The sequence below is a fragment of the Ornithorhynchus anatinus genome, chromosome X1 (genome assembly GCF_004115215.2).
Source record: "Ornithorhynchus anatinus isolate Pmale09 chromosome X1, mOrnAna1.pri.v4, whole genome shotgun sequence".
NCBI lineage: Eukaryota > Metazoa > Chordata > Mammalia > Monotremata > Ornithorhynchidae > Ornithorhynchus > Ornithorhynchus anatinus.
In genome coordinates this window covers 44,546,929-44,574,602 of record NC_041749.1, presented here as the reverse complement: position 1 = coordinate 44,574,602, position 27,674 = coordinate 44,546,929, and the positions used below count along the sequence as shown (strand labels likewise).

The window sequence follows — 27,674 nt, the reverse complement described above, 5'->3', positions numbered from 1 at the left end:
GGCAGCCATCGCGCCGACGGGGTTGGCAGCGGCAGCGGCGGCGGCGGCGGCGGCGGCGGCAGCGGCAGCAGCCGGGGTGTCTCGCTCTCCGCCGGCAGGTGAGCGACGCGCCGTGCCGTGCCGTGCCGTGCCGTCCGGGGGCGGGGGGGTGGTCGGGCTGCACGGCCACGGCCCCGGCCCCGGCCCCGGCCCGGCGGGTGGGGGGGGGGCGGACGGGGGGCAGGCGGGCCGGAGCCGGGAGGAGAGGGGTCGCCGGGCGGCCCGCCGCTCCGTTGGTTGAGGACGGAGCAGAGCCATCGCCACCACCTCCCCCCGAGGGGTCGGCTTTCTCACCCCTGGGGGGCCGGGACACCCCGCCTTCACAGCTCCTCGGTGGATTGAAAATCAAATTACAAGCAACAAACTTCAGAAACCCACATCCCTCCCCTTCCCCCCGCCCACCAGATTATAATAAGGTTGGTATTTCTTAAGCGCTTACTATGCGCCGTGCACTCTTCGAAGCGCTGGGGCAGATCCCGGGTCATCAGGTAGGGCCTCACAGTCTTCACCCCCGCTTTCCTGATGAGGGAACCGAGGCCCGGAGAAGCGAAGTGACTTGCCCAAGGTCACACAGCCGATCCGTGGCGGCGGCGGCGGGATTAGAACCCATGACCTGGGGCTCCCAGGCCCGGGCTCTCGTCACTGAGCCACGCTGCTTCCCCACTGCCCCAGCCCCTGCGGTTTTTAAGCTCTTCGGCCTCTGGCAGTTGGCATCGTTGGTTGGGAACCGGACTGAGCGGGGGAGTTGGATCCAGCCGGGAATTCCAGGTATTGCACACGCAGGGGGCAATCGCCGGCCCCGTGGGCATTGCATTGCCCAGGACGAATTTCCCAGGCGGGGCCCGAGATATATACGCGCACTCGTCCAGTCTGTCGTATTTATGGAGCGTTCACTGTGTGCAGACCACTCCACTAAGCGCTTGGGAAGTACAGTTCGGGCATTATACATCTCTATATATGCGTTTGTGTCTGTGTCTATTCGGTAATTACGTATATATGTGGGGGGGGGGGGCTTGGCACATAGTAAGCGCTTAACAAATGCCATTATTATTATATATACACTTATGTGTGTATATATACATATATATATTTAACGCTGTAGACCTATCTATAGATCAGATCTATATATAAATCTCTCTCTCTCTATATATAGAGAGAGAGAGACTTAACGCTTTATTAGAGCAAGGGTTTCCTTTACCCGCCGAAGAATGCCCTGTCGAATTACAATCCCATTCCCCTGCAACTGTGAGGAAACGGCCTTGCGCATCTTCAAGAGTGAATTTCTTCGGGGCGAAAATGTGGATGAATATAGTATTCATCTGAGGAAACCCAAAGGTTAGGTACAGCAGACAAAAAGCATTTTGTTGTTGCTAATCCGTGTACTGTTTTAAACTGATTTTTCCCTGCGCCTCTCCTAGTTCGTGGCACTGACTTCATTTTGTGTTGCCTTAAAAGAGTAGATCTGTTCTAAATATGTTGGTGTGAGGTATGGTCACCGAGGGTGTTTTGTGATTAACTGGGGAAGAAATGGATCCGGTGATGTAGAACCGAAATCCAACACAGCTGTATTTTCGGTTCACTTTGTTTCTTTCACAAAAATAGTTTAAGCGCACACAATCCTTTCAGGTAATTGATTTGGGTCGATTTATATTTTCAGTTGCGTGCTCAATTTTACTAAAACCCTGTAGCCTTGCTTTAAGGAAGTCAGGTGAAAACTGCGCTTTTTGAAATGTAGCCAAAAGGCACTTTTTACTATTGCCTATTTTTGTTTTGTTCCCAAGCACAATTTCAAGTAATGTAATCGATTTTTTCGGTGCGCTAAGCGTGGAAATTCATTACTAAGTCATTGGAAAGAGCCATGTCATTTGGAAGCGCATGAATCAAAACGCTGTAGTAATAATTCTTAATCACAGTGTTGTAGTAGTGATTCACTCAGCCTCCTCCCATTTCTTCACCTACATACCTGGCTGAGACACATTTTAATTATCGTTACCTTTGAGTAAAGATACTATTTTAAAAGTGAAGTAATGGTTGATTCTCGTTCGCTCGTTTTGGAATGTTTGTGTTCTGAGGCTCGCTTTTCATGCTAGGATTTTTTGTGGTGTCGGATGTTTTCAGATTTTGAATCTTTGTAGCACGTTATTTGTATTTAATCCTAATTTTTTTTCCACAGTCAGTTTTACGTAAATGGTTCGTGATCCATTTCTTTTATTCACATCTTTTTAGGAAACAAAACGGAAAGGGGATCGGAAGGACAACTGGGAGACCCTAGATCATAATCTTGTTTGTAAATAGGTGGAAAAATCTTTTCAGCTCTTTCATCTGGGGAGTGTAAAATATCCTATTTAGCATATCCTAAACTATCCTATGTAGCATATTCCTATTATTTTGAGGTTTGACCCACCCACTACTTGAGTCTGTCCCTGCACTTAAAAATATGCTTCTTTATTTCAGACTTCAAGAGCAATAAATGGCACTGAATTCGGTAGAAGGGAAGACTACTTAGAAATTGTTGCCTGTGCAACTAATCAAGTTCAGAGTGCAAAGTTTAATGTTTGACATTGTTAGTCATCTTAATACTAGCCTGCATGGCACTTTCTTCCCTAAGAATAGTTGTTTAGCCAAACCTCAGCCGCCTTTTCCAGTTAATTCTCTAGTCATACCATGCTATTAAGGATAAACTCTGAATTTGATATTTGTCTTAAACGTTCAGTTTTGTGGCATTTAGAATTAACTTGCATTTAGAATCATAATTTGCCTTTAATTTTTCAAAGTGGAGGGCAGGAGTGGGGAACAGTGGCAGAAATGCAGTTTTCACAATCCCCTGATAGGTGATACTGTATGTACATAAGAATCTGATGACCATCATGTGTTAAGGTATGCTGGCTTGGGACAGCAAAGGGTATCTGCATTTTTTTTTAATAGGACAGGCGTAGCTCCTATTTAGACTTAAAAAATATAGCCTTGCCAGGTTGGATTTCCAGTTTCAAACTGGCTTCCAGATACTTTATGGAAATATTTTGAGATCACTGCCTAAACCTGATTCAGTTGAAATGATTTCATTTTCAGCGCTCCTTTTCCTCATAGCTGTAGGCTTAATCAATCAGTGGCATTTGATAATTTTGAAATTATTGCAGCTCAATATCTAATTTAAAAAACCCCCATTTAATTACTTTCTGTGTGCTTGCAACACAATTTAAGCTTTCCCTTGTTAGTGAAGTACTTTTAACTTTCAAAAAACTTCACGTGCTTTTTTTAGTTCTAAATTAGTTCAGATGTGACCTTTTTTTTAGTTGGGCATACCACACTTTCCAAGGCCACTAGTTCATTGAGTAATTTCAACTTAATTTTTCATTTGCTTTTCTAGATGGTAGTAAATTATTTCTGCTTCCCCTGTACCCAGCTCTGAAGTTTATAATATGTGGAAACTTGATCATCTTTATTGTTAAGAAAACCCCCTACCTAAAGCAAATCTTACAACCTTATCTAAAAACCATTATACCTCTGGTTGCCCCAAGTTTAATGTGACGAGGTCCTAAGAAGTTATTTTCCCATTGGTAATCTGAGAAATTCTGTTGCGTCACACATTCTGCACTGATTTCTATGTTACTTGAGTAGATCATTTTTCTAAGCCTCATAGAAGCTTTTCCTGTTTGGTATTTTGTTCATGCAATAAATAAATCTGCTGACGCGTATATGTATGCTTGTTCTTGACCTTTGCTTTTCAGATTTCTTAATTAATCGTCTATTCCTGGGGTTGCATAACCTGTTCACGTGGGTTGCCGGAGTGTCTTATTCTCAGTTGGGCACTTTTAACCAATCAAGTGTTTACCTGGGCAACTGCAGCAAGTCCTGTTAGCTTTGAAAGACAATATTTGAGCAGACTTGCCCCGCCCCTATTACCATTCCTTGACCGTCAGCCTATCCCTTTGGCTGTAGACTGTCAGCCCTGTGTGGACAGGGAACCTAACTACCAACTACTCCCCCAAGCACTTAATATGGTGCTCTGAGCATAGTAAGCACTCAATAAATACCGTTGGTTGATGGATTGTCCCTTCTCTCACAAGGCTTGTAGAGATAAACGTACCATGACTGTCCTAAGGCCTGAGGTAGATACAAGGTAATCAGATTGGACACAGTCCCTGTCCCACATGGGGCTAATAGATTCAGGAGGGAGGGCGAACAGGTATTGAATCCCCATTTGACAGAAGAAGAAACTAAGGCATAGAGGAGTTAAGCGACTCGTCTTAGGTTCCAAAACAGGCAGGTAGAGGAGCTGGGTCTTGCACCCAGGTCTCCTGACCCCCACACCTGTGCTCTTTCCACTAGGCCATGCTGCCTTGAGATGCACCCCCCCCCCCCCCCTCACATCTTGAACTTGAGAATTCAGAGGGGCCAGACAGGGCCTTGCTGGGATGTACGTACATCGTTTGCTTCGAAGATGGCTGACACTTTTTTTTTTAGCTGGAAAATTCGTATAATAATAATAATTATGGTATTTGTTAAGCTATTACTATGTGCCAAGCACTGCTCTAAGCTCCGGGGTAGATACAAGGTAATCAGGCTGTCTCACGTGGGGCTTACAGTCATAATCCTCATTTTACAGATGAGGTAACTGAGGCATAGAGAAGTTAAGTGGCTTGCAGACAAGTGGCAGAGGTGGGATTAGAACCCACATCCTCCGACTCTACTAAGCCACGCTGCTTCTCAACCGACTCATAATACTCTATTCCAAGAACCATATGGACATCTCTGCTACTGGGGCCCCTGAGATTTCCGTGTCCCATCACGGGTGGCAGGAAAGGATCCTGGAGGGGGTTTTCAGTCCCAAATGGTCCTAGACAGCAGAGTCCCAACTCTGGAGCATGAGCCTGAGGAGCCGCCCCTGTTGCCAATGGGCATGTTCCAGATGCCGCTCCCACAAGTCTAAGACGATTTGTGATGCTTAGTGAGCCAAGATGTTGAGACTGTTGGCTCACCTGCAGCCCTTTGTCCGGGTCCAGCCCTCCAAAGAAGGCCCCCACTGTTACTTTCTGTATCAGCTGGCCCCCTTAAGAGATCGATGCAGCCTGATGTCTCCCATCAAGCTGGTGGTCTCCCTGAGGAACTCCAGAGTGAAGAAAACTCGCATTGTTCCATGCATGGGTGTGCACCATTTCTTCTGGCTCTGCCCCATGTCTGCTGTGTGACCTTAGGCAAGTCAGTTAACTTCTCTGTGCCTCAGTGACCTCATCTGTAAAATGGGGATTGAAGCTGTGAGCCCTATGTGGGACAGGTCTGTGTTCAACCTGATTACCTTGTATCTACCGCAGAGCTTGGAACAGTGCTTGGCATGTAGTAAGCGCTTAACAAATACTACTGTTACTATTGTCATCGAAATTATTCTGACCCCCATCACATTCCATCCAGGCAGGTGCATTGTCGGACACAATTCCCACCAGAGTTCTGGGTGCAAACCACTGTGACCCTCTCAGTTCCTTGGTTCTGGCTCCCAATCCTGAAGTCCCAGGACAGAGAGTCTTCCATCAAGAATGATGGAAAACTTCATCCAGATGGGGGACTGCTGTCCATTTCTAAAGAAAGATGACAACCTCTTCCTCTAGTAAAACACCTCTTCCTCTAGCAGGGTCAGGCCAGCATTTCTCACAGTGTCTCTAGGAGTCATAAAGTAGGCAAATATTATATTCCTGACTATTTAAATGGGAAAAGTGAAGCAGAGAAGGGTAAAATAGTTTGTTTAAGGTCACACAAGGCAAACAGTTACTGAGCCAGGAAGAGTGCCAAGATCCAGTTCCTTGTCAAGTGAAACTTTTTTTTACCATATGCCACAGTCCTTCCGTGGCTCTTTCGTTGTCCCTGGGATCGTTTGGGTTCAAGTGTTACAAAGAAGTTTTTGTCTTTTAAAAGTGCAAGACCGTCACCAGAGGAGAGCTAGGAAAGTAGGAAGAGTCTCCTAATGTGTATGACCGATTCAGAAGCAATAAAGTAAGGACGGTAGCTCCTACCGGATCTCCTAATGTCAAGTAAAAAATAGCAAAAAAAATTTCTCCTAAAGTGGGTAATCCCCAGATCGATATATTGGGGTGACTTCACGCTTGGAAATGAAATTATCCATTTTAGATTTAAAAGGTAAAAGATCTTGAACAAGCGTTTGTCAGGCGAATATGTTTCCATTCTGAGAGACTTTGGGTGCAGGCTGGACCATGTGTATCGGTCACGATCACAGAGTCTTCTCTGACCGAGGGAAGAGAGGTACTAATCTTTCACACCATCCCTCTCTTCTGCACCACTTAAACCCAGTGCCCCCCCATCCTTAACATGTCCGCTAATTCTCTTAAATTGTACTCTCCCAAGCACCTTAGTACAGTCCTCTGCACATAGTAAGCGCTCAATAAATACCATTGAAAGGGGCAGTAAACATTAAACTCTCCTGATCCAGGAATCTCTTTGGTGGCCAAATGGACAGGTAATGCTGTGCTGCTCCCTTTTACCCAGCCCCCACCCTTTCAGATCTCTGGGCACTGCCTTGAGGCTGCACCCTGGAATGGTAGTGGGGCAGAGGGGTTGGAAATGATTCCAAGAAGTAGTCCAGGGTGCGTGTCAGCGGTTTCCAGATCTTCTAATTGTCCAAACTTAAAAGAAATCAAGACACTTTATGCACATACACACCATCCCAGGACCACGGTTTTTGATTTGGCTTCTCCCGGACAAGTTGGGGCTTGTAGTGGCCTTCAAGCAGGAGTTTACTGGCAAAAGAAGCAGCGTGGCCTAGTGGAAAGAGCATGGGCCTGGTAATCGGAGGACCTGGGTTCTAATCCTATCTCCACCTGTTGTCTGTTGTGTGACCTTGGACAAGTCTTCACTTCTCTGGGCCTCATTTACCTCATCTGTAAAATGTGGATTAAGACTGTGAAGCCTTATGTGAGCCTGTGTCCAACCCAATTAGCTTGTATCTACCCCTGTGCTTAGTATGTGCCTGGCACATAGTAAGCGTTTAACAGATCCCATTTAAAAAAATGAAAGATCGGTAGGAAAATTAGCCCAGCAAACTCGGGCACTGTGATCAATCAATAGTATTTATTGAGTTATGAGAAGCAGCATGGCCTAGTGTATAGAGCATGGGCCTAGGAGTCAGGAAGGTCTGGGTTCTAATCCCAGTTCTGCCACTACTTGTCTGCTGTGTTACTTTGGAAAAGTCGCTTCACTTTTCTTTGTCTCAGTCACCTCATCTGTAAAATGGGGATTAAGACTGAAAGTCCCATGTGGGACAGGGACTATGTCCAACCCAATTTGCTTGTATCCGCTCCAGTGCTTTGTGTAGTGCCTGGCACATAATAAGCATTTAATTGCCAGAGTTGTTGTTATTATTATTATTACTGTGTTCAGAGCAGTGTACATAGGGCTTGGAAGCAAACAGCAGAGTTGGAAGATAACTGTCTTCAAGGAGCTTACATTCTAGTGGGAAACACACACAATACAGATAAAAGGAAGTAGAGTGAGAAGATGTATATGTGTGTGAATAAATGCTGAAATAATGCATAAATGGTGGTTTTACGCAAACCTATATGTACAGAAACAGAGTGGGTGGTTATGAGTACTTAATAATGATAGTATTTGTTAAGCCCTTACTATGTGTCAAACACTGTTCTAAGCACTGGGGTAGATACAAGGTAGGTAGTTGTCCCACGTGGGGCTCACAGTCTTCATCCACATTTTACAGATCAGGTAACTGAAGCACAGAGAAGTGAAGTGATTTGCCTATAGTCACACAGCTGACAAGTGATGGAGCCGGGATTAGAACCCACACCCTCTTACTCCCAAGCCTGTGCTCTTTCCACTAAGCCATGCTGCGCTCTCTAAAAGTAGAGGTGGCACAAAATTGCTGAGATGATAGTGGAGCGTATATGACCTGGGGAGAGGAAAAATTGGTAGGGGAAAGCCTCGTGGAGGAGGAGATGGGATTTCAGAAGGGCTTTGTAGAGGGGGAGCTGTGATCTGGCAGATCTGATGATAATAATAATAGTGGTATTTATTAAGCGCTTCGTGCTACTAAGCACTGTACCAGTTGTAGAAGCAGCGCGGCTCAGTGGAAAGAGCACGGGCTTGGGAGTCAGAGGTCATGGGTTCGAATCCCCGATCTGCCACTTGTCAGCTATGTGACTGTGGGCAAGTCACTTAACTTCTCTGTGCCTCAGTTACCTCATCTGTAAAATAGGGATTAAGACTGTGAGCCTCACGAGGGACAACCTGATTACCCTGTATCTACCCCAGCGCTTAGAAGAGTGCTCTGCACATAGTAAGCGCTTAACAAATACCAACATTATTAGTATTACCAATAACCAGTCTTAAAGTAGGAGGAAGACAGGTATTGAATCCTTACTTGGCAGATGAGGGAACTGAGGAACCCAGAAGTTAAGTGAGTTGCCTAAGGTCACACAGCAAGTAAGTGGCAGAGTCAGGTTTAGGACCTAGGTCCTCTGACTCCTAGGCCCGTGCTCCTTCCACAAGGCCACACACTGCTCGCCTGTCTGAAGGGGGAGCATTTCCAGGCAGAATGGAAGGGCAGGATGAGGTAGGAGAGTTAAATGAGGCAAGGTGAGAAGGTCAGTGTGAGAGGAACAAAGTGTGAACTGGGGGTGGTGGTGGGAGAAGAGAGTGGATAAAAGGGAGCGAGCTGATAGAGTGCCTTATGGCCAGTGGTCCCAGGTTTCTCCGTGAGGTGGTGAGAAAAGGGTAAGCATTGGAGGTAGGGAGCTGAAAGGCTCTCGCCCTCTTCCTTAAGTTGATGAGGTAGAGGGGTGAGAGATTCCAGTCTTTTGATTTCATTAATCTCAAGAACCCTTGATCCCAGTTAATTCAGATAATAATTATGGCATGTCTTAAGTGCTTGCTGAGTGCTCAGCTCTGGGAGAGATAATAGGTTATGAGTTAGGACACAGGCCCTGCCTCACAGGGACTTCACCATCTATTGTGTCCAATTAACAAATGAAGGATCTAGGCCCGGAGAGGTGAAGAGACATGGCCTCAGTTAGATCACGATTTAATCCTGGGTCTTCTGGCTTTCGGTCCCTTGTTCATTCCACCAAGGCCACTCTGCCTTTCCTGGGATATTTTACTGTAAACATCTTCACTGGGGCTGATTTTCCTTAGGGTCCATGAAAAATATCATTTGTGATCATCTTGAAAATTCCGCTGGAGAGGGGATAACACACCACCACCAAAATTTGGGAACAGAAATTTCCATATCAGAAAGACTGTCGTAAAGCAGTGTAAGCAATGTAAACAGTGTGCTTGCATTTCAGCATATTGCCCTCTGAAGAAATCCGAAGCGTGGGTCTTTGTGTGTAGGCACAGTGGTTTGTTTGATTAGGCTAAATTGATTATTGGGGGTGGGGGGAATCTGTTTGCATCTCAAGGCTGCCACCAGAGCCACAAGCGAGCACCATTTAGAAAAGGGAACTCATCCTACTCCCTATGCCAACAAGGTCATCAGCCTCAGTGAAGATGTTGCTTCAGTTGGTGCCGTTCGTTCAGTGTGTTTATCGAGTACTTACTGCGTGCTAAGTGCTTGGGAGAGTAAAATCTAACAACAGACACAATCCTGCCCACAACCAGCTCACAGACAAGAGGGGGAGACAGACATTAATATAAAATAAATAAATTGTATATATACACCAGCTTCCCTGTGGGCATTTATAGATCTCACCCTCAGCAGTCTAATTCTTAGTTTGAGCTGCTTTTTGGTGTTTCTGATTGGCTAATTGCCTAGCCGATATTGATATCAATCACTCAGTGTTATTTTTTAATAATAATAATAATGTTGGCATTTGTAAGCACTTACTATGCGCAGAGCACTGTTCTAAGCACTGGGGTAGATACAGGGTAATCAGATTGTCCCACGTGAGGCTCATAGTTAATCCCCATTTTACAGATGAGCTACCTGAAGCACAGAGAAGTTAAGTGACTTGCCCACAGCTGACAAGTGGGGGAGCTGGGATTCAAACCCATGACCTCTGACTCCCAAGCCCGTGTTCTTTCCACGGAGCCACACTGCTTCGTGAGTGCAGTGAGTGAGTGAGAAGCTTTATTGAGTGCTTGCTATGTGCAAAGCACTGTACTAAGCACTGGGGAGAGTACAGTAGAACAGAATTAGCAGACCTTCCCTGTCCACAATAAGATATAGCTATACTATGGAGGTTGTCCCAAACAACATTTTTTTTATAAATTAGGCAGTCTGGATAGTTTTAAAAATGGAAATTCAATTGGTACTTAAGCCATAGGGGTGACTATATATAAATATATTCAATCAATCGTATTTATTGAGTGCTTACTGTGTGCAGAGCACGATACTAAGTGCTTAATGTGTGTTTGTGTATGTGAGTATTTTGTGCTGGGGAGAAAGCAGTAGTTTTAACTGAAGTTTGAACTATGACCATTCTTATCTCTCTTTTCCAACATGGTTGAACTGTTATTCTTTTATACTGTCCTTTTGCAAAAGCGATGCAAGAGCTCCTTGCCTTGAACTCCTGCTTAAGTATACCAACCGTGTATAGTTGATCCTGATGATTGATTGGCTGGCTCTGTTTGGATTCTGTATTGGCCTGGCTGCCCCAGAGAATTTAGAGGACTCACTGCTTATGTTTGAAAGCACCAAACCCTTCATGAACAAAAATCAGTTGCTTAGACTGTCCCCTCTTTCTTCCTCTCTCCTTTATATGCCAACCTCCCCATTATTCTGCTATTTGGAGCCCAGTGAATCTTTGATATTTAAAGTAATTTAGGATTTTCTGGTTGCAATACTTCGTGTGCTCTCTTGTTACAGGCATTTGCCAATTAATAGGAAAGGAATGCAAAATAGACAAGTTGCCAGTGCCTCTGTAGGGCATGAGAACAACTCAGCAGCACTCTTAGATCCATTTTTGAGTAGATAGCCTTCTACAGAAAACCTAAAAGCTTCTTTGGGCATCATTCACTTTCTTCAGTTTTGGCTTAGGTCAAAAAGAGGTCTTTCAGGATTTCTTATAGGATCAGATTGTGGGGCTCAAACCTTGATTGAAGTGATGTGTTAATCCTGTAGTGAAATAGTAATTTTGTTATGGTACCTGTTAAGCACTTACTATGTGCCAAGCACTGTTCTAAGCACTGGTGTAGATACAAGGTAATAATAATAATGTGTTAAGCACTTACTATATGCCGAGCACTGGAGTAGATTAAAGATAATAGGTTGTCCCATGTGGGGCTCACAGTCTTATTCCCCATTTTACAGAGGAGGTAACTGAGGCACAGAGAATTTAAGTGACTTGCCCAAGGTCACGCAGTACACAGGTGGCAGAGCCAGGATTAGAACCCATATCCTCTGACTCCCAAGCCCAGGCTCTTTCCACTAAGCCATGCTGCTTCCCATATAATAATAATAGTAATTAAGGTATTTGTTAAGTGTTCACTGTGTGCCAGGCACTGTGCTAAGCGCTGCGGTAGATACAAAGTGGGTTGGACACAGTCCCTGTCCCACAAGGGGCTCACAGTCTCAATACCTATTTTCCGGATGAGGGAACTGAGGCACAGAGAAGTAAAGTGACTTTCCCGAGGTTCAAACCCATGACTTTCCGACTCCCAGGCCCGTGCTCTATCCACTATGCATCAGGTTGTCCCACATCACAGTCTTAATCCCCATTTTGCAGATGAGGTAACTGTGTAATGGAGCGTTTGGATTTGTGCCTTTCCAGTGCTCTCCTGGTGATTATGACGGCATTATTAGGGGAATCTGTTGTTCTCATAGGAAATCAGTCAATGGTATTTATTGAAAGGACGCTTACTACCTGCACTGTACGAAACGCTTGGGAGAATACAATGCAACAGAGTTTGTAGACACGGTCCCTGCCCGCCAGGGGCTGACAGTCTAGAGTAAAGCTTACAGTCTTAAAGTGTGTTGAAACCATTATTATTTTTATCCACAGGCCCATATTTTGTGATGTGTCCATAGGCGAAGCATTCAGAGGGATGAGGGGGGCCGGTCACCCCTGCAACTGTTTGATCTGAACCCCCAGCTTTGCTCAAACCAGATCTCTGACTAGACCTAAGAGTTTCCAGTCAGGGCTGAAAGCCCCTAAATGGTGATTTTCTCTCCTGATAGCTCCTTGAAGCCTGACCCTTTCTAGTCACCGTCCTCTCCCCTCCATCAGTCAGTCAATCACTGGTAATACTGATCGTAATTGTGGGCTTTATTTAAGCCCTTACTATGTGCTGTACTAAATGATGGACGAGATACAAGATCATCAGGTCTCATCTGGGACTCACATAAATAGGAGGGAGACAGGAATTGAATCCCCAACTGAGGGCAAGAGAAGTTGTGACTTGCCCAAGATCTCACAGCAGGAAAGTGGCAGGTGGGATCGTTTAGACTGTGAGCAGCATTGGGCAGGGATTGTCTCTATCTGTTGCCGAATTGTACATTCCAAGCATTTAGTACAGTGCTCTGTACATAGTGCTCAATAAATACTATTGAATGAATTAATTTGAACCCAAATCCTCTGACCCCCCCAGACTTGTGCTCTTTCCATGAGGCCAGTATTTATTAATCACCTACCGTGTGCAGAGCATTGTACTAAGCGCTTGGGAGAATACTATATAGAATCCCAGCTCTCTTTCCACCCTGACGCTCAAAATGAAAACTTCTTGGCAACTGAGGATGTCTCCTGCATCAACTTCACAGTTTGAGTTTATAACATCATCTTGAGCTCTTCCGATGTGTGAAAAAACCTCAGTTCACACTTAAATCACCCACCATGGTTTTGCTGTCCACAGAAAGATGGATGGTGCGTTTCACACACTTTAATTGCTTTCACCCTCAACAAAAACCTTGAAAGGGAAGCTCAGTCTCAGCCAAGTTTCTAAGTGTCAGAGCCAACCTTCAACCCTGTTGTTACTATCACTATGGAAGACGATGTTCAACTGTTGGGAGGTGTGCAAATAAGGCATTTTGTTAATTGGCAATCGATCCGGTAAGGAGGTGGCATAGCCTAGTGGAAAAAGCATGGGTCTTGGGGTTCAGGAACCGGGGTTCTACTCCTCATTCTGCCATTTGCATGCAGGGTGATCTTGGACATATCACTTTAACCTCTCTGTGATTCAGTTTCCTTGGCTGTAAAATGGGCATAAAATAGGTGCTAATCCTCCCTATAAGACTGAGATTCCTTTATGGGACAGGGATTGTGTTTGATCTGATTTATCCTGTACCCACCCCAGGACTTATCATGGTGTCTGGAGCACTTAATAAATGCCATGATTATTATGTCGGTTTATTTCTAGCTATGTAGATCCATAAAGTTTCAGTGAAAATTTTTTTTTAATGTAATAATACAGAAAAGGAACAATCTTCACTCACCCTTTACTAACTAGGAAGAATGGCTGGGGGGCTCCAGGTCAGTAACTCAGATGTCCTGAGATGCTGCTTCCAAGTGAACTGGCCTGAAAGTGGGTCCCGGGTGGCTTGTTGCTGGCGGTTGGCAGTGTCTGATTTATAGATTTTGGGGGGCTGTTTGAAATAGGTGTGGCCCACGGGAAAGCTTATTTTATCTGGTAATAATGGTAATGTAAAATGCAAAACTCAGCATGTTAATTATTGTCTTTCAGGCCCTTTAAGATCTGGATATGTCCTTCATATTTGATTGGATTTACAGTGGTTTCAGCAGTGTACTACAGTTTTTAGGTAAGGTGGATGTCTCTGTGTGTGTCTCCCTCGCCCCTTGTATCTCTTACCTTTTTAATTTCTTTCCCTTAATGGCATCAGACTACCCACCTGTGTTTCAATTTAGAAGCGATTTTCTGGGAGTCTACTCTGTGTACCTTAACGGAAAGATGTGCAATAATGTAGATAAAGTATATTCGATCTTTGGCCCCTGAGGCTTTTCTGGAATTTGCCACAGGGATCTCTGAATTGTCTGTTTAACTTTCCTTTTGTCTAGCATGCCAATTTGACAGTAGTTAATCCGCATATGAACCTATTCCTGTTTTTTTCTTAAAAGGGCTCTAATTTAGCCATAGTTCTAGCCTACACATAATCTTTTTCTTTGGGCTAGCAAGAGGAGAACTTTGTTCAGGCAGCAACAGAATGGTTTTCTTTTACCCCAAAGTGGATGTAGAAGCTTTGGTCTGTTCAACATAAAGATTTTTCTCTCTTGACAAATAGGGCTTTCACTAGGGAAAGGAGTGAGGGGATATGCGGAGAACAATCTCTTTTGGAAAACTGATATGGAAAGCAGAGTGAAGTGTGGAATGGAAGCAGGGAGGTTGAGGAAGAGAGTTATTGTGAGTATTTTGGGTCCATGTGGTAGCAGTTTGGATGAGAGGAAGGGGTGGATTCTAGAGATGTAAGGAAGGTAGAAAGCAGGATTTGGTGACAGACTGAATACATGAGTTAAATGAGAGGGATGAGATGAGGATGATGCCACGGTGGAGGGCTTGTGAGACAGGGAGAAGGGCAGTGTTGTTTACAGTGATGGGAAAGTTTGAGGGGAGGACCGGGTTTGCGTGGGAAGATGAGTTCTGTTTTGGACATGTTAAGTTTGAAGTGTCCATGGAAATCCACCTAGGGATGTCATGAAGGCAGGAGGGAATGCAGATGAAGCCAATTGAAAGAGGAAAAGACCTAACCTTTAGAGATCATAATATAAAGGTTTCAGACTTTCCCTAGTGAAATCTCAGCCCACATGTTATTTTAAAGTGGAATAAAAAAGTGAAAGCAAAGACAAGCTCCATTTGCCAAGATGTGGACTTCCCAAGACCATAATTTTTTGCCCACAATGGTGAGATTTGGCAGGGATTTTTTTGTTGCTGTTTGTTTTTAATGTGGAACTTGTTATGAGGTTACTATGTGCCGGACACTGTACCAAGCATTGGGGTGCATTCAAGCTAATCAGGTTGGATACTGTCCATATCCCACATGGGGCTCACAGTCATCATCTCCATTTTACAGATGAGATAACTGAGGCACAGAGAAATTTAGTGAGTTGCCCAAGGTGACACAGCAGACAAGTGGCCGAGCCGGGACTAGAACCGAGGTGCCTCTGACTCACAGGCCTGTGCTCTATCCACTGGGCCACACTGCTTCTCAGAGTATTACTAAATACTAAACACTGGGTAGGTACAGGGCAAGCAGATTAGACATGGTCTTATTATCCAAATGGAGGTAAACAGGATGATAGGGACAGAAAGGGATGAATTACAGAATTAGTAATTCAAGATACTGGAAGTAGTTGAAACAGTTCTGGGGGGGAGGAGCCCTCAAACTCCCACGCTCCAGGCACAGTTGGGACCTGAAGATTCTTTATCCTGCAGGGCAATAGGACTGCCATCTTGGGTTGGCCAGATGGGAGGCAGCGGGCCTGGTCTGGCTCCAGCTGTCTGTAGTTCATTCAATAGTATTTATTCTATTATTATTATTATTAGTAGTATTATTTTAGACTGTAAGCCCTTCAAAGGGCAGGGACTGTCTCTATCTGTTACTGATTTGTACATTCCAAGTGCTTAGTACAGTGCTCTGCACATAGTAAGTGCTCAATAAATACTACTGAATGAATTGTACATCGCCTTGATTCTATTTAGTTGCCATTGTTTTTACGAGATGTTCTTCCCCTTGACTCTATTTATTGCCATTGTTCTTGTCTGTCCGTCTCCCCTGATTAGACTGTAAGCCCGTCAAATGGCAGGAACTGTCTCTATCTGTTGCCGACTTGTTCATCCCAAGCGCTTAGTACAGTGCTCTGCACATAGCGCTCAATAAATACTATTGAATGAATGAATGAATGTAGTGACTACCTGGGGGTAGTCCCAGGCTTATGGGACTCCTGCCGACCTAGGTCCCTACTGTCCACCCCAGCGCCCACAGGGCAAAGGGGCTTCTGCTTCCATCCTAGTTCTGATGATGATTTACGGCTAGAACGGCAGCACAGTCCAAGGTTCTTGGTCTCATAAAGACGTGGCCATGCCACAGTGTCCTGGAGAATCATCAGATAAATAGGTCGAAGTCACTCACCCTCATATTGTGGGAAAGAGAAACGTCTTGATTCAGTCGTATTTATTGAGCACTTTCTGTGTGCAGAGCGCTGTACCAAGCGCTTGGAAAGAACAATTCAGCAACAGAGACAATCCCTGCCCACACCCGGCTCACAGACTAGAAGTCTGAGCGCCTCTTCAGTTTCTTCTGACCTGGGGCCATGAAGGATTTCTTAATTTCTGAATTCTTAATTTGAATGGGAGTGTTCTTCACAAGCTGTGTTAGGCATTGGATGGAATTTCCCCACACATTGTCCTGCTTCTCTAAGATGAGTCAAGAAATAAAACATTGCAAACTCTGATCTGAACTTATTCATGATTTTAAAATGAGTAATTGAAGATAGTATCGTAGATCTCCCCTCTGATTATGGACGTTAGTTCACCCTGCTGTTAAAATCACATGCAATTTTTTCAATCCTATCACACTTCTAACTGATATCTCTAAACCAAATCACTTGTTTCCTGCTATCCTAATGAAATGTATGTATTTTTGTAATGAAGGACCGGCTCCTCACCTAGGGAAAATAAATGAATTTTCTATTCAGTTTATAATGAAAATTGATGAATTTTTATTGTTAAAAAAATTTGATTTCTCCCCATAAAATAGCCTCTTCCCAGACTATTTAACGAAAATAGCAAAGTTCTACTTTACCAAACTTGTAGTTTCCCATCCATTGGCAGGCTTATGGGCCAGCACTTACATGACAGCAAATACGATAGAACATTTGACTGGTATACCCTTGCATAGTGCACAATACATACATGATAGGATATGTTTGATGGCATTATTATTATCCCAGAAACTGCCTACTCACCCCGAGGTGTGGTTAGCATTAAAATACGCATTTTGAAGTGGTAGGTGTATGTACAGAAATTTGTCTTTGGCTGAGTGAAAGGGAAACTGCTTTGAAAGCTCTTAAAGAGCCCAAATCACAAAGAGACTTGTAGGTGTAGACTTTCAAATACTCCTGAATTCAAACCCAAGAAGAGTTTAGAAATCAGAGCTTGTCCAGCAGAAATCAAGGAGATCATAAAACTGAGAGAATGTGGAACTAGGTCCCTGCTATGTCTTCATGATTTTCTCTCTGTGGGGTCATTTTATAGAATAAGAAATGGAAGTAGTTCCTTTTCCCAGTTAACTTAAGCTGTTGGCAGATTTTTTTCCTCTCATGTCATCTAAAAATGACTCCAGGTAGGTAAGTGTTGGATTTTGGTAAATAAACTCATTTTCATTTAGTACCTCTCCTGAATCCTCTGCAGGACTGTACAAGAAGTCTGGAAAGCTAGTATTTCTGGGATTGGACAATGCTGGAAAAACAACATTACTCCACATGCTGAAAGATGACAGACTTGGACAGTATGTCCCTACATTACATCCCAGTAAGTTTCCTTTTTTGTTGTTGTTGTGGGTGGTTTTTTTTTAATGGTATTTAAGTGTTTACTATGTGTCAGGCACTGTACTAAGCACTGAGGTAGATATAAGCAAAACAGGTTGGACACAGTCCATGTCTCATTTCAATATTGTATTTTTTAAATGTCAGAACTGTCGATGCCTGCCTCCATTGTAATATTGTGACCTCGTTCTGAATTCTCTGATCCACTAAGTTCTGTCATAGCTTTTTTTTTTTTCCCGCTTTTTGGAGACTTAGTTAACAATTTTCCTCCAACGCCAGCCCGTTTAAGCTCGGCCTGCCGCTGCATCGTGAGATACTGCTTGCCCCCAAGCATGTGGTGTCATAACTGCCGGGTACTAAAAGTACAAATTTTCCTGAATGTGAAGTTTGGCAACCTCAGGTTTTTGCCTGGTTTTGGATTAAGATCTTGGTTTGGGGGGAGAAATTCATAGGACACCTGCACAAGACAGTGTCTATAAGGAACTTCTCGTGGGTAGTAGTGACATCATCAGCATTGTGGGAGAACTGTGCGTCTTCAGTGTTTAGTGGTGGGTCGCAACGTGTCTACTGCCACCTGCAGCGTTAAGTTTGTGTAGCTTATATTTGTGTGATTTTGACAAGTGATACACCACCAAGTAGGAGAATAAAAGAACAATTGGTGCCCTTGCATCAGTACTAGCCAGAGACTTCTAGAGCAGGTCTAGGGCGGAGAACTGTCAGCCAATACCAAGCATTTCTCTCCTCTGGGGACATAAGAGTGGCTTAGTAGACTGAATCGTAGACTGGAAACTCCGTTCTTTAATCCATCAATCAGTCAGTGGTATTTATTGAGCGTTTACCATGTGTGGAGGACTGGCTGAGCGCTTGGGAGAGTACAAAAGTTTTGCTACTTCCTATGTGGCCCTGGGTAAGTTAGAGGCCTCTCTGTACATCAGGAAATGGGAATAATAAGAAAATACCAGCTAACGGTGATGTTTTAAGGAGCCACAGACAAAAATGATGAGAATTTTCAGAAGGTAGAGTGCTAAGTACATTTTTTTATTCTTCCTATTAATTTTTTTTTAAATTCTGGAGTACTAAGTATTTACTAGGTGCGAAACACTGCACTAAGTGCTGGAGTAGATACAAGCTAATCAGGTTGGACACAGCCCAGGTCCCACATGGGGCTCCCAGTCTTAATCCCCATTTTGCAGATGAGGTAACTGAGGCACAGAAAAGCAAAGTGACTTGCCCAAGGTCACCCAGTTATTTTTATATATTTTAAAGAAAACATCGGAGTATCGTCATCTTGGCCAAGGTTTTAGATTAAAATCTCTTGGGGGAGCTCTTCGGGGAACAATTGGTAAGACATCTGCACAGTTCAGTGGCTGTATGGATACTTTTATCCTGGCGAGTGAGGAGATCATCTTCAGCGATGATAAAGGAACAGTCCTTAGCCTGCCACTTGGCTAGAAGGCCGTAAACTCGGAAGGTTCAGAGGTCAGAGTCCCAGCAGACCCCCAAACCGGTGGTGTGACAGGAGTGAGCTTTGACTCAGGCACTGCTCCCAAAATCGGGTGGCGGTGGGACAGGTCCAAGAGCTTGGAGTCAGCCGTTTGACTCAGTGCACTGAGGATTCATCGAACAAGGTAGAGCCCTCTCCATCCCTGACCTTGATTTGAACTGATCTGGATTTGGGAGAAAGTGAGGCAAGGCCCAGTTCATTCCCAATGTAGCCTGAGGGAGGATCACTCTGAGGATACCAGCAAGCTTTTAGAAGACATTAAATGAAGGAGAAATTAGTGAGCAGGAGGACCATGCATAGACCAGGCCCTGCTTAAGTCCTGAGCAACCCGGGTCCAGGTCGGGTAGCACAAAGTGGAATGTGGGTGGGTTTGGGTGTCCCTCTGGCTCTTCCTCCGAACCCCCTCCCCCCACCCCAATTTAAGGCACTTGGCTGTGGAGGTATCTGCAGGGTATCAGGAAGTGCTCTCTGTCTGACGGGAACCAGGACCTCCTTTCGAGGGGCTGCAGCCGCTCACTTGTTGTCTTCTGTACTCCCGTGGTGGCATGTCAGCAGCCTGCAGGAGCAGCCACACGTGTGCTGCCATGGCCCAGGTCTCTTCTGGCCTAAGGTGGATCAGGTCAGAATCTCAAGATGCCTGGTTCGCATCTGACACCCAGATCTCGGCCTGGGGATGGACCAGGACCGGAGTGGATCAGGTTGGGTCAGACCAGAGATTTCTAACTCCAGTTAGTGAAGGACTCAGCAGATACCCGTCTGTGGGTGGTAAGGGCCAAGGGCACAGAAGAACCAAGGGACCCGTGGCTTTATGATGAGCTTAGAACAGATAATAATAATTGTGGTGTTTCTTAAGCACTTACGATATACCAAGCACTGTATTAAGCGCTGGCGTCAAGGCAAGGTATTCATTCATTCAATAGTATTTATTGAGCGCTTACTATGTGCAGAGCACTGTACTAAGCGCTTGGAATGTACAATTCAGCAACAGATAGAGACAATCCCTGCCCAACGACGGGCTCACAGTCTAATTGGGGGAGACAGACAGAGCGAAACAGAATGAAACAAAAACAAGACAACATTATCACGATAAATAGAATCAAGAGGATGTACACCTCATTGACAAAATAAATAGGGTAATAAAAAATATATACAAATGAGCACAGTGCTGAGGGAAGGGGGAGGAGCAGAGGAAAAGGGGGCTTAGCTGAGGGGAGGTGAAGGGGGAAAGGGGAGGAGCGGAGGGGGAGCAGGGGGAAAAGGGGGTAGCTCAGTCTGGGAAGGCTGCTTGGAGGAGGTGAGCTCTCAGGGCTTTGAAGAGGGGAGGAGAGTTAGTTTGGCAGAGGTAAGGAAGGGGAGGGCATTCCAGGACAGCGGTAGGACATGGGCCAGAGGTCGACGGCGGGATAGGCGTGAGCGGGGGACAGTGGGGAGGTGAGAGGCAGAAGAGCAGAGTGTATGGGGTGGGCAGTAGAAAGAGAAAAGGGAGGTGAGGTAGGAGGGGGCCAGGTGATGGAGAGCCTTGAAGCCAAGAGTGAGGAGTTTCTGTTTTGTGCGGAGGTTGATAGGCAGCCACTGGAGGTTTTTAAGGAGGGGAGTGACATGCCCAGAGCGTTTCTGTAGGAAGTTGATCTGGGCAGAGGAATGAAGAATAGATTGGAGTGGGGAGAGACAGGAGGAAGGGAGATCAGAGAGGAGGCTGACACAGTAATCCAGTAGGGATATTATGAGAGCTTGTTCCAGCACGATGGTCGTTTGGATGGAGAGGAAAGGGCGGATCTTGGCGATATTGTAAAGGTGAGACCGGCAGGCATTGGTGATGGATTGGATGTGTGGGGTCAGTGAGAGAGCATATTCCGGTCCCTCCTGGAACTCACAGTCCAAGTAGAAGGGAGAATGGATTTTGAATCCCCATTTTGCAGATGAGGGACCTGAGGCACAGAGTAGTTAAGTGACTTGCCCAAGGTCACTCAGCAGGTAAATGGCAGAGTTGGGGTTAGAATCCAGGACCTCGGACTCCCGAGCCCATGCTCTTTCCCTGAGACCACATTGCTTCAGTTTCAGAATTTGGGGAAACTTTCAAGCTGACTTTTCAGGAATTTTCTTTAGCAAGGTGAAGAGAGATGTATAGTGGCCCAAGAAGGGTGATGGTTAGAGAAAGTGGTTCCTGAATCTCCTTGTAAGACCCAGCAGGTTGGTGTGGCATTTTCCAGAGGACTTCTTGAAGGGGAAAAATTTAATATTTTAGAGACGGAGCAGATCATGAATCTAAATTGAACCTCCATTGCTACTTAGTCTCAACCCGACTGTTTTACTGACTGAAACTGAAGGAACTGAGTTAGTGTTAAGGGAAAGCATTATCTGGCTTAAGTTTTTATAATAAATGTCTATTCTTTTGTGTTGACTCTTTACTGACTTTTCTGTTATTTGATCCAACATTCGATGATGGGAAGCAGCGTGGTTTACTGGAAAGAGCCCAGGCCTGTGAGTCAGAGGACCTGATTTCTAAACCCAACTCCTCCACTTGCCTGCTTTGTGACCTTGGACAAGTCACTTGTCTTCTCTGTGCCTCAGTTACCTTTTCTGTAAAATGGGGATTAAGACTGGGAGTCCCGTGTGGCACATGAACTATTTCCAGTGTGATTAGCTTGCAATGCCTGGCACATAGTAAGCACTTAACAAATACAGAAAAAAAAAAAAGACCGTTGGTGGGGTCCTGGATATTTAATAAACCAAGGAATCTCTCTGTTTGTTTTTAGCTTCAGAAGAGCTGACGATTGCTGGAATGACTTTCACTACCTTCGATCTGGGTGGCCATGTCCAAGGTAATTCACTGTTGCTAAATTAGCTCTGTTTTGACCACCTTGTTTAAAACGATCAGAAAGTCGGTTGGCACTTGGTAGAAGCGTTTTCTTCCAAGCTATCAGAACTTCTCATTCAGTTCCAGAAAGGGTCAGAGTTCAGACTGCAGCCCTCGTTGAATTTATTACTCCTCTGTCCTCCAGATATCAGAGAACTGACCCGGTTGCGTAGACTGATTTTTTCACATCCGCCTACCCTATCCCTCTCTGTCTCTCTTTCTTTCTGAAAACACTCTCTGCCTTTCTTCACGGCAAGGAGTAATGTAAGTTTCTGTGTTGAATTCATGGGTGAATCCACAGTATTTTAATTGCAGTGATGTTTTCTGGCTAAAGCTCTTGCATTTCAAAGTGTGCTTTAATGGTGCCCATAAAAAGAAATTTGAGAATAGATTCATTAGAAAAAAGGACTGGAATTGAACTCTTGACCCAGCACCAACAGCATATTAGTGGAATTGTTTCCAGTTTCAAGGCTATGAGGCACAAATGGTTAGGGTTACAGACGACAGAGTTCGAGTGTGTGTTTTGAAATTAAGACTTTGATCCATTAAAAAAATCTTATCTCCTCTTTCCACCAGTGTGGAAATTTTTGGTAGAGTTGGTGGGACTAGAGTTCCAAATTTTAATAAAAACCCCCAAGTCCAGCAAACATTTGTTTCGTCTGCTGCTGCAGAAAGAAAGAGAGCCCAGGCAGTTCTTTTATAAAATGGGCTTTCATTTTGCATTTTGCCTGAAGAAATTAAGGAACCTCCTTCCCACAGCACCCACCCTTCTGGGTACAGCACGATGCTGCGTCGGAAGGAAGGGTTTGGGCACTCGGGTGCATCATCGGCAAGGCATGAGTTTTCCGTAACTCCGTCCCTGGGTTCTGGGAGGACCGACTGTTCTTTCACTGGTTGCGTCAGCCAGTAGTCATTCGAAGCGTCTCAATTGCATTTCACTGTAATATGAAGGGCTTTAAGTACGTCGTCCCTGAGCAGCTGGGATTGATTTCTGGTTGCTTGTGTTAGCTCGCAGGGTTTGGAAAAACTACCTGCCAGCCATCAACGGCATTGTGTTTTTGGTGGACTGTGCGGATCACGATCGGCTGCTGGAGTCCAAACAGGAACTTGATGTAAGTTAAATCGCTTGAGTCAAAAGTGGCAGTCCCACAGGGTGGGGCAGTTCTCTTCCTTTCTGAGCTTCCTTCCCTGCCCCACTCCTCCCTTGCACTGATGAATGCAGGCCTTTCTGAGCCCCAGCTCCTCAGGCCGAGGGAGAGGAGGTTTTTCTTGTTTTTTGGGCCCGGGGCTCTTTTTTCCGAAGTAGAACTAGCCCAGTGCCTTTGGCTGATGATTCAGTGGCCACTTGGTGGGATTCTCTGAGATGGGTGAGGCAGGACCCTGCCAGGCCATTTCACTCATCCCACATCTCTGATCCAGGCACACTTTGGTGAAAACCACCTGGCAAGCTCCCTGGCTCTGTTCCTTCTCCTGCAGGCAGCTCGTATTCTTAAGCTGTATCTTGCCCTCACAAGACTTCAGGTCTAAAACATGACAGGGTTTCAACAAAATTTTGTTACCACAAATCTTCCTGGTGGGAAAAATTGGGGAACCTCTGAGATTGATAAGGCAATGTATAGTCTGCCTCCAAAATATACCAGATGCTGTATAGACTCCTGCTCTTTGCTCAGTGGGTGTACATTACCTTTCCTTTTTGGATCTTTTCCCTCAAAAAACCCGCAAAACTTAATTCCTAGCACAATTGAACTATTGTGCCCAAAGAGCAGCTTGCCTAACCTCCCCAAAATGGGGGCTTGGAAAGACATTTTTCGTACAGGGATCCATATTACCTAGTGCTTTGCAGGGCAGGAAGGGGGCAAGGGGAGGAACTTATTTTACACCATCATTTGTCATTTGAATTTTTTTTTCTCTTGGTAGTCACTAATGACCGACGAAACAATTGCTAATGTGCCTATCCTAATTCTTGGAAACAAGATCGACAGACCCGAAGCCGTTAGCGAAGAGAGGTTACGGGAGTTGTTTGGTCTGTATGGACACACAACAGGAAAGGTAAATATTTCCCTTGTCATCCATCTTTGTACCCATCCAGTTCAATTGTATCAATTTTCAGTTCCAGCAGTAGTTTTATAGTACATTTGTTTGTTTATTTTCATTCAGGAGAGTGGTCCACATTGAGTTTTTACAGGGCATGGATTACTTAACTTTAATTTTTTATATATTGTATTTAAGTGCTTATTATGTGTCAAGCATCATTCTTAATACTGGGGGAGTTACAAGTTAATCAGGTTGGACATGGTCCCGGTCCCATATGGGGCTCAGTCTAAGAGGGAGGGCGAACAGGGTTTGAATCCCCATTTTCCAAAAGAGGAAATTGAGGCACAGAGAAGTTAAATGACATGCCCTAGGTTCCCCAGAGGGTCTGGTGGCAGAGTCAGGATTAGAACCCAGTCCTCAGACTCCCAGACTCTGCTAAGCCACACCGCTCCTCATCACTATAGTTTGTGACATTTAAGTGTCCCCTATGTCTTGATGTTTGGGCCTAGTTCAGAAGCAGCTCCAGCTTTTCCCTTCAGAAGCTTCCACTTGAAAATTGACACCCTGGAGACAAGCATATTCAGAATATGGGTGCTCCCAAGCTCTTCCTTCCCTTCCACATTTTTCCCCTCTGATTTAAAAGGCTGGTACCATCCAGGTGATTACAGTATTGTAAAAAATGGGACCAGTATGAATCAAAGTGTAATATTTAACATATGTAGGTCACATAAAAGAGCACTTACAATGGGACAAGCACTTTATCAGACTGGAGTAAATGCCCAATCAATTATAGGGTCCCTGATCTGTAAAGTGCTCATAGGACAGACTGACACATAAAACAAAAAGAATAAAATATGAAGAGCAATTAGAACAAGCCGAAATTTAGCCATCCAAAATGTAAATTGTAAAATATATATGTAAGCATAACAGTAATTTGAAGAGGCAATCTTTGGGAGTTCACCCCTCCCCAGGTAAGCACTCGGGACTTCAGTTTTTTTTAATGGACTTTATAGCATGGACCTGGGAGCCAGAGGTCATGGGTTCTAATTCTGACTCCACCACCTGTTTGCTGTGTGACCTTAGGCAAGTTACTTTACTTCTCTGTGCCTCAGTTACCTTATCTGTAAAATGCGGAATAAGACTTTGAGCCCTATATGGGACAGAGACTGTGTCCAACCTGATTTCCTTGTATCCACCCCAGCGGTTAGTACAGTGCCTGGCACTTAGTAAGCACTTAAATACCGTAATTATTAGCATTATTATATTGCCTGTTTCTGGCAGTACGGGGCGTTTCTTCAGGGCTTTTCAAGCACAGGTGGGAAGAAATGATAGAAAGGAGGTGAAATCCTGTGAGTTGTAAACTCATCTGGGAGGCAGCATTGCCTCATGGAAGGTCTGGGAGCTGTGAGGTCTGGGTTCTGTTTCCAGCTCTGTCAGTGGCCTGCTGTATGACCTTGGACAAGTTGCATAATAATAATAAGAGTAATGATGGTATTTGTTAAGCACTTAATGTGTGACAAGCACTGTTCTAAGCACTGGGGTAGGTACAAGGTTATCAGCTTGTCCTACATGGAACTCAGTCTTAATCCCCATTTTGCAGATGAGGTAACTGAGGCACAGAGAAGTTAAGTGACTTGCACAAAATCACCAGGCTGGCAAGTGGCGAAGCGGGGATTAGAACCCACAACCTCTGGACTCCCCAGCCCATGCTCTTTCTACTAAGCCACACTGCATCTTATAACCTCTCTGGGCCTCAGTTTCATCATCTGTAAAATAAAGATAAGCTACCTGCCTTTGCTGCCTCTTATATTGTGAGCCCCAGGTGGGACAGGGTATCTGCCCTAGGAGTTTAGCACCTAGTAATAAGTAAATAGTGACTGCTGTTATTTGGCACTCCACCACCCAGTGAGGAGCAGAGGTGATGTAAGCTATCATTGGTATTTCTTGAGCTCTTACTGTGTGCTGAGCACTGTATTAATCTCTTGGGAGAGTACAAGATGACATCATAATGGTATTTATTGAGGGCTTATTGTGTGCAGAGCACTGAACTAATCGCTTGGGAGAGTACAATATGAGAAGCAGCGTGGCTCAATGGAAAGGGCATGGGCTTTGGAGTCAGAGGTCATGGGTTCGAATCCCAGCTCTGCTACTTGTCAGCTGTGTGACTGTGGGCAAGTCACTTAACTTCTCTGTGCCTCATTTACCTCATCTGTAAAATGGGGATTAAGGCTGTGAGCCCCACGTGGGACAACCTGATTCCCTTGTGTCTACCCCAGCACTTAGAACAGTGCTGTGCACATAGTAAGCGCTTAACAAATACCAACAGTATTATATAATGGAATTTATTGAATGCTTATTATGTGCAGAACACTGTACTAAGCACTTGCGAAAGTACAGTGCGACAGAATTGGTAGACAAGCTCCATGCCCACAAGGAGCTTACAGTCTAGAGGGCAGTGTCTTGATGATTTCTTTGTGTTCACCACACCTCCGTCCCATGCGGACTAGTCGAGCTGAACTTACAAACCTTTTCAATATGAAAACAGTGAGTTTAGTCCCCTCAACTCTCCCAGAACAGGTGTTTTCACTCTTGTGTTTTGGCTAGACCATTGTTTGGGAATGTTCATCTGACAACAGAAGGCTGTGGAGCCCGAAGAAGCAGTTTGTGCGCACATGCCAAGGCTTCAGATGAGTGCTACAGCGGAGGTTTCCTTGAACACAGAGTTTTACAAGAACACAAGGCTTGCCTTTAAAGGGGGGCATTTTAGGGCAGCGATTTTATCCTAATACTATTGCCAGAGCAGTGGCCTAGTCTGCATTAAGGACACAAGTCCCAATTTTGGCTTTTCCTCATTTCTGTTCCGTTAGTCTTGTTTACGTATTTTTTGTCTCTGTCCATTTTTAAAGGTGCTTACCTCTGAGATTACGTGCTCTCTCTTTCAGGGCAGTGTTTCGTTGAAAGAGCTGAATGCCAGGCCCTTAGAAGTCTTCATGTGCAGCGTGCTAAAGAGGCAAGGCTACGGAGAAGGCTTCCGATGGGTCGCCCAGTACATCGATTAATGCCAAGTTTACACCGGGTCTGAGTTTAAAACCCGCTCAGTTGTCTGATCACTTAGCATACATCACCTGAATTCAATAGACTTTTGTTGGTTATGAAGCATAATATTTTTTAGATTGTTAATATATCATAGTTAATTTGTGAGGATTGAAAACTGATTTCAGGTTAGTATAAAGATTACAAGGTTTCCTTTCTAATCTCATGAAATATTTTGTGCTCTTGGGGCGTTTTCTAATTTGACTTTAGCACCCGGCACCATCTATGGGCAGAGGGGGCTTTCCAGTTCAGTGTGTTGAAATGCACTTTTTAACAGCTCAATTCTACAGATCTGTGAATGATATTTAATGCTCATCATGTTAAATTTTTTTATTGTGTTCTTTTTTGGAACCGGTTTTATAAATTTAGATGAAATAACCACCTGTCTTTAAGGTATAGTTAATAATTAGCTTATTAATTGCATGATGCCTTACAGTTTTCAAAAATATTCTTTCTTATGCAACGTCATGCAATAAAACAAAATCTAATTTTTGGTGAATTACTGGGAAACATTTCATTTTCATGGGTCTGACCTAGTGAAGATATCCTAGAAATATGAGGATGTGGGCTGTTCAGTGAAACAGAGACAAAAGCTGAACTTTTTGCATTTGTTAAGGTGGCTTGTGACTGTTTGCTCTTTGAGACTCCAGGCTATTTCTTATTCGTCACTCTCACTTCAATAAAGAATTAATGCCAGTAA

At 44.5% G+C, this 27,674-nt stretch overlaps 1 protein-coding gene across 1 annotated transcript; it reads left to right on the top strand.

The window, feature by feature from the left end:
- On the top strand, positions 1-27,674 carry SAR1B (secretion associated Ras related GTPase 1B). Its single transcript, XM_029051733.2, has 7 exons — positions 1-98; positions 13,672-13,747; positions 17,353-17,472; positions 21,747-21,812; positions 22,856-22,959; positions 23,765-23,896; positions 26,824-27,674. The coding sequence occupies exons 2-7, from the start codon at positions 13,690-13,692 to the stop codon at positions 26,938-26,940; spliced, it is 597 nt and encodes a 198-aa protein (XP_028907566.1). The 5' UTR covers positions 1-98; positions 13,672-13,689; the 3' UTR covers positions 26,941-27,674.

Coding starts and splice junctions, on each gene's coding strand:
- SAR1B (XM_029051733.2), top strand. CDS start 13,690: ATGTCCTTCATATTTGATTGGATTTACAGTGGTTTCAGCAGTGTACTA. Junction 17,473..21,746: donor TGTCCCTACATTACATCCCA/GTAAGTTTCCTT, acceptor GTTTGTTTTTAG/CTTCAGAAGAGCTGACGATT. Junction 21,813..22,855: donor TCTGGGTGGCCATGTCCAAG/GTAATTCACTGT, acceptor TGCTTGTGTTAG/CTCGCAGGGTTTGGAAAAAC.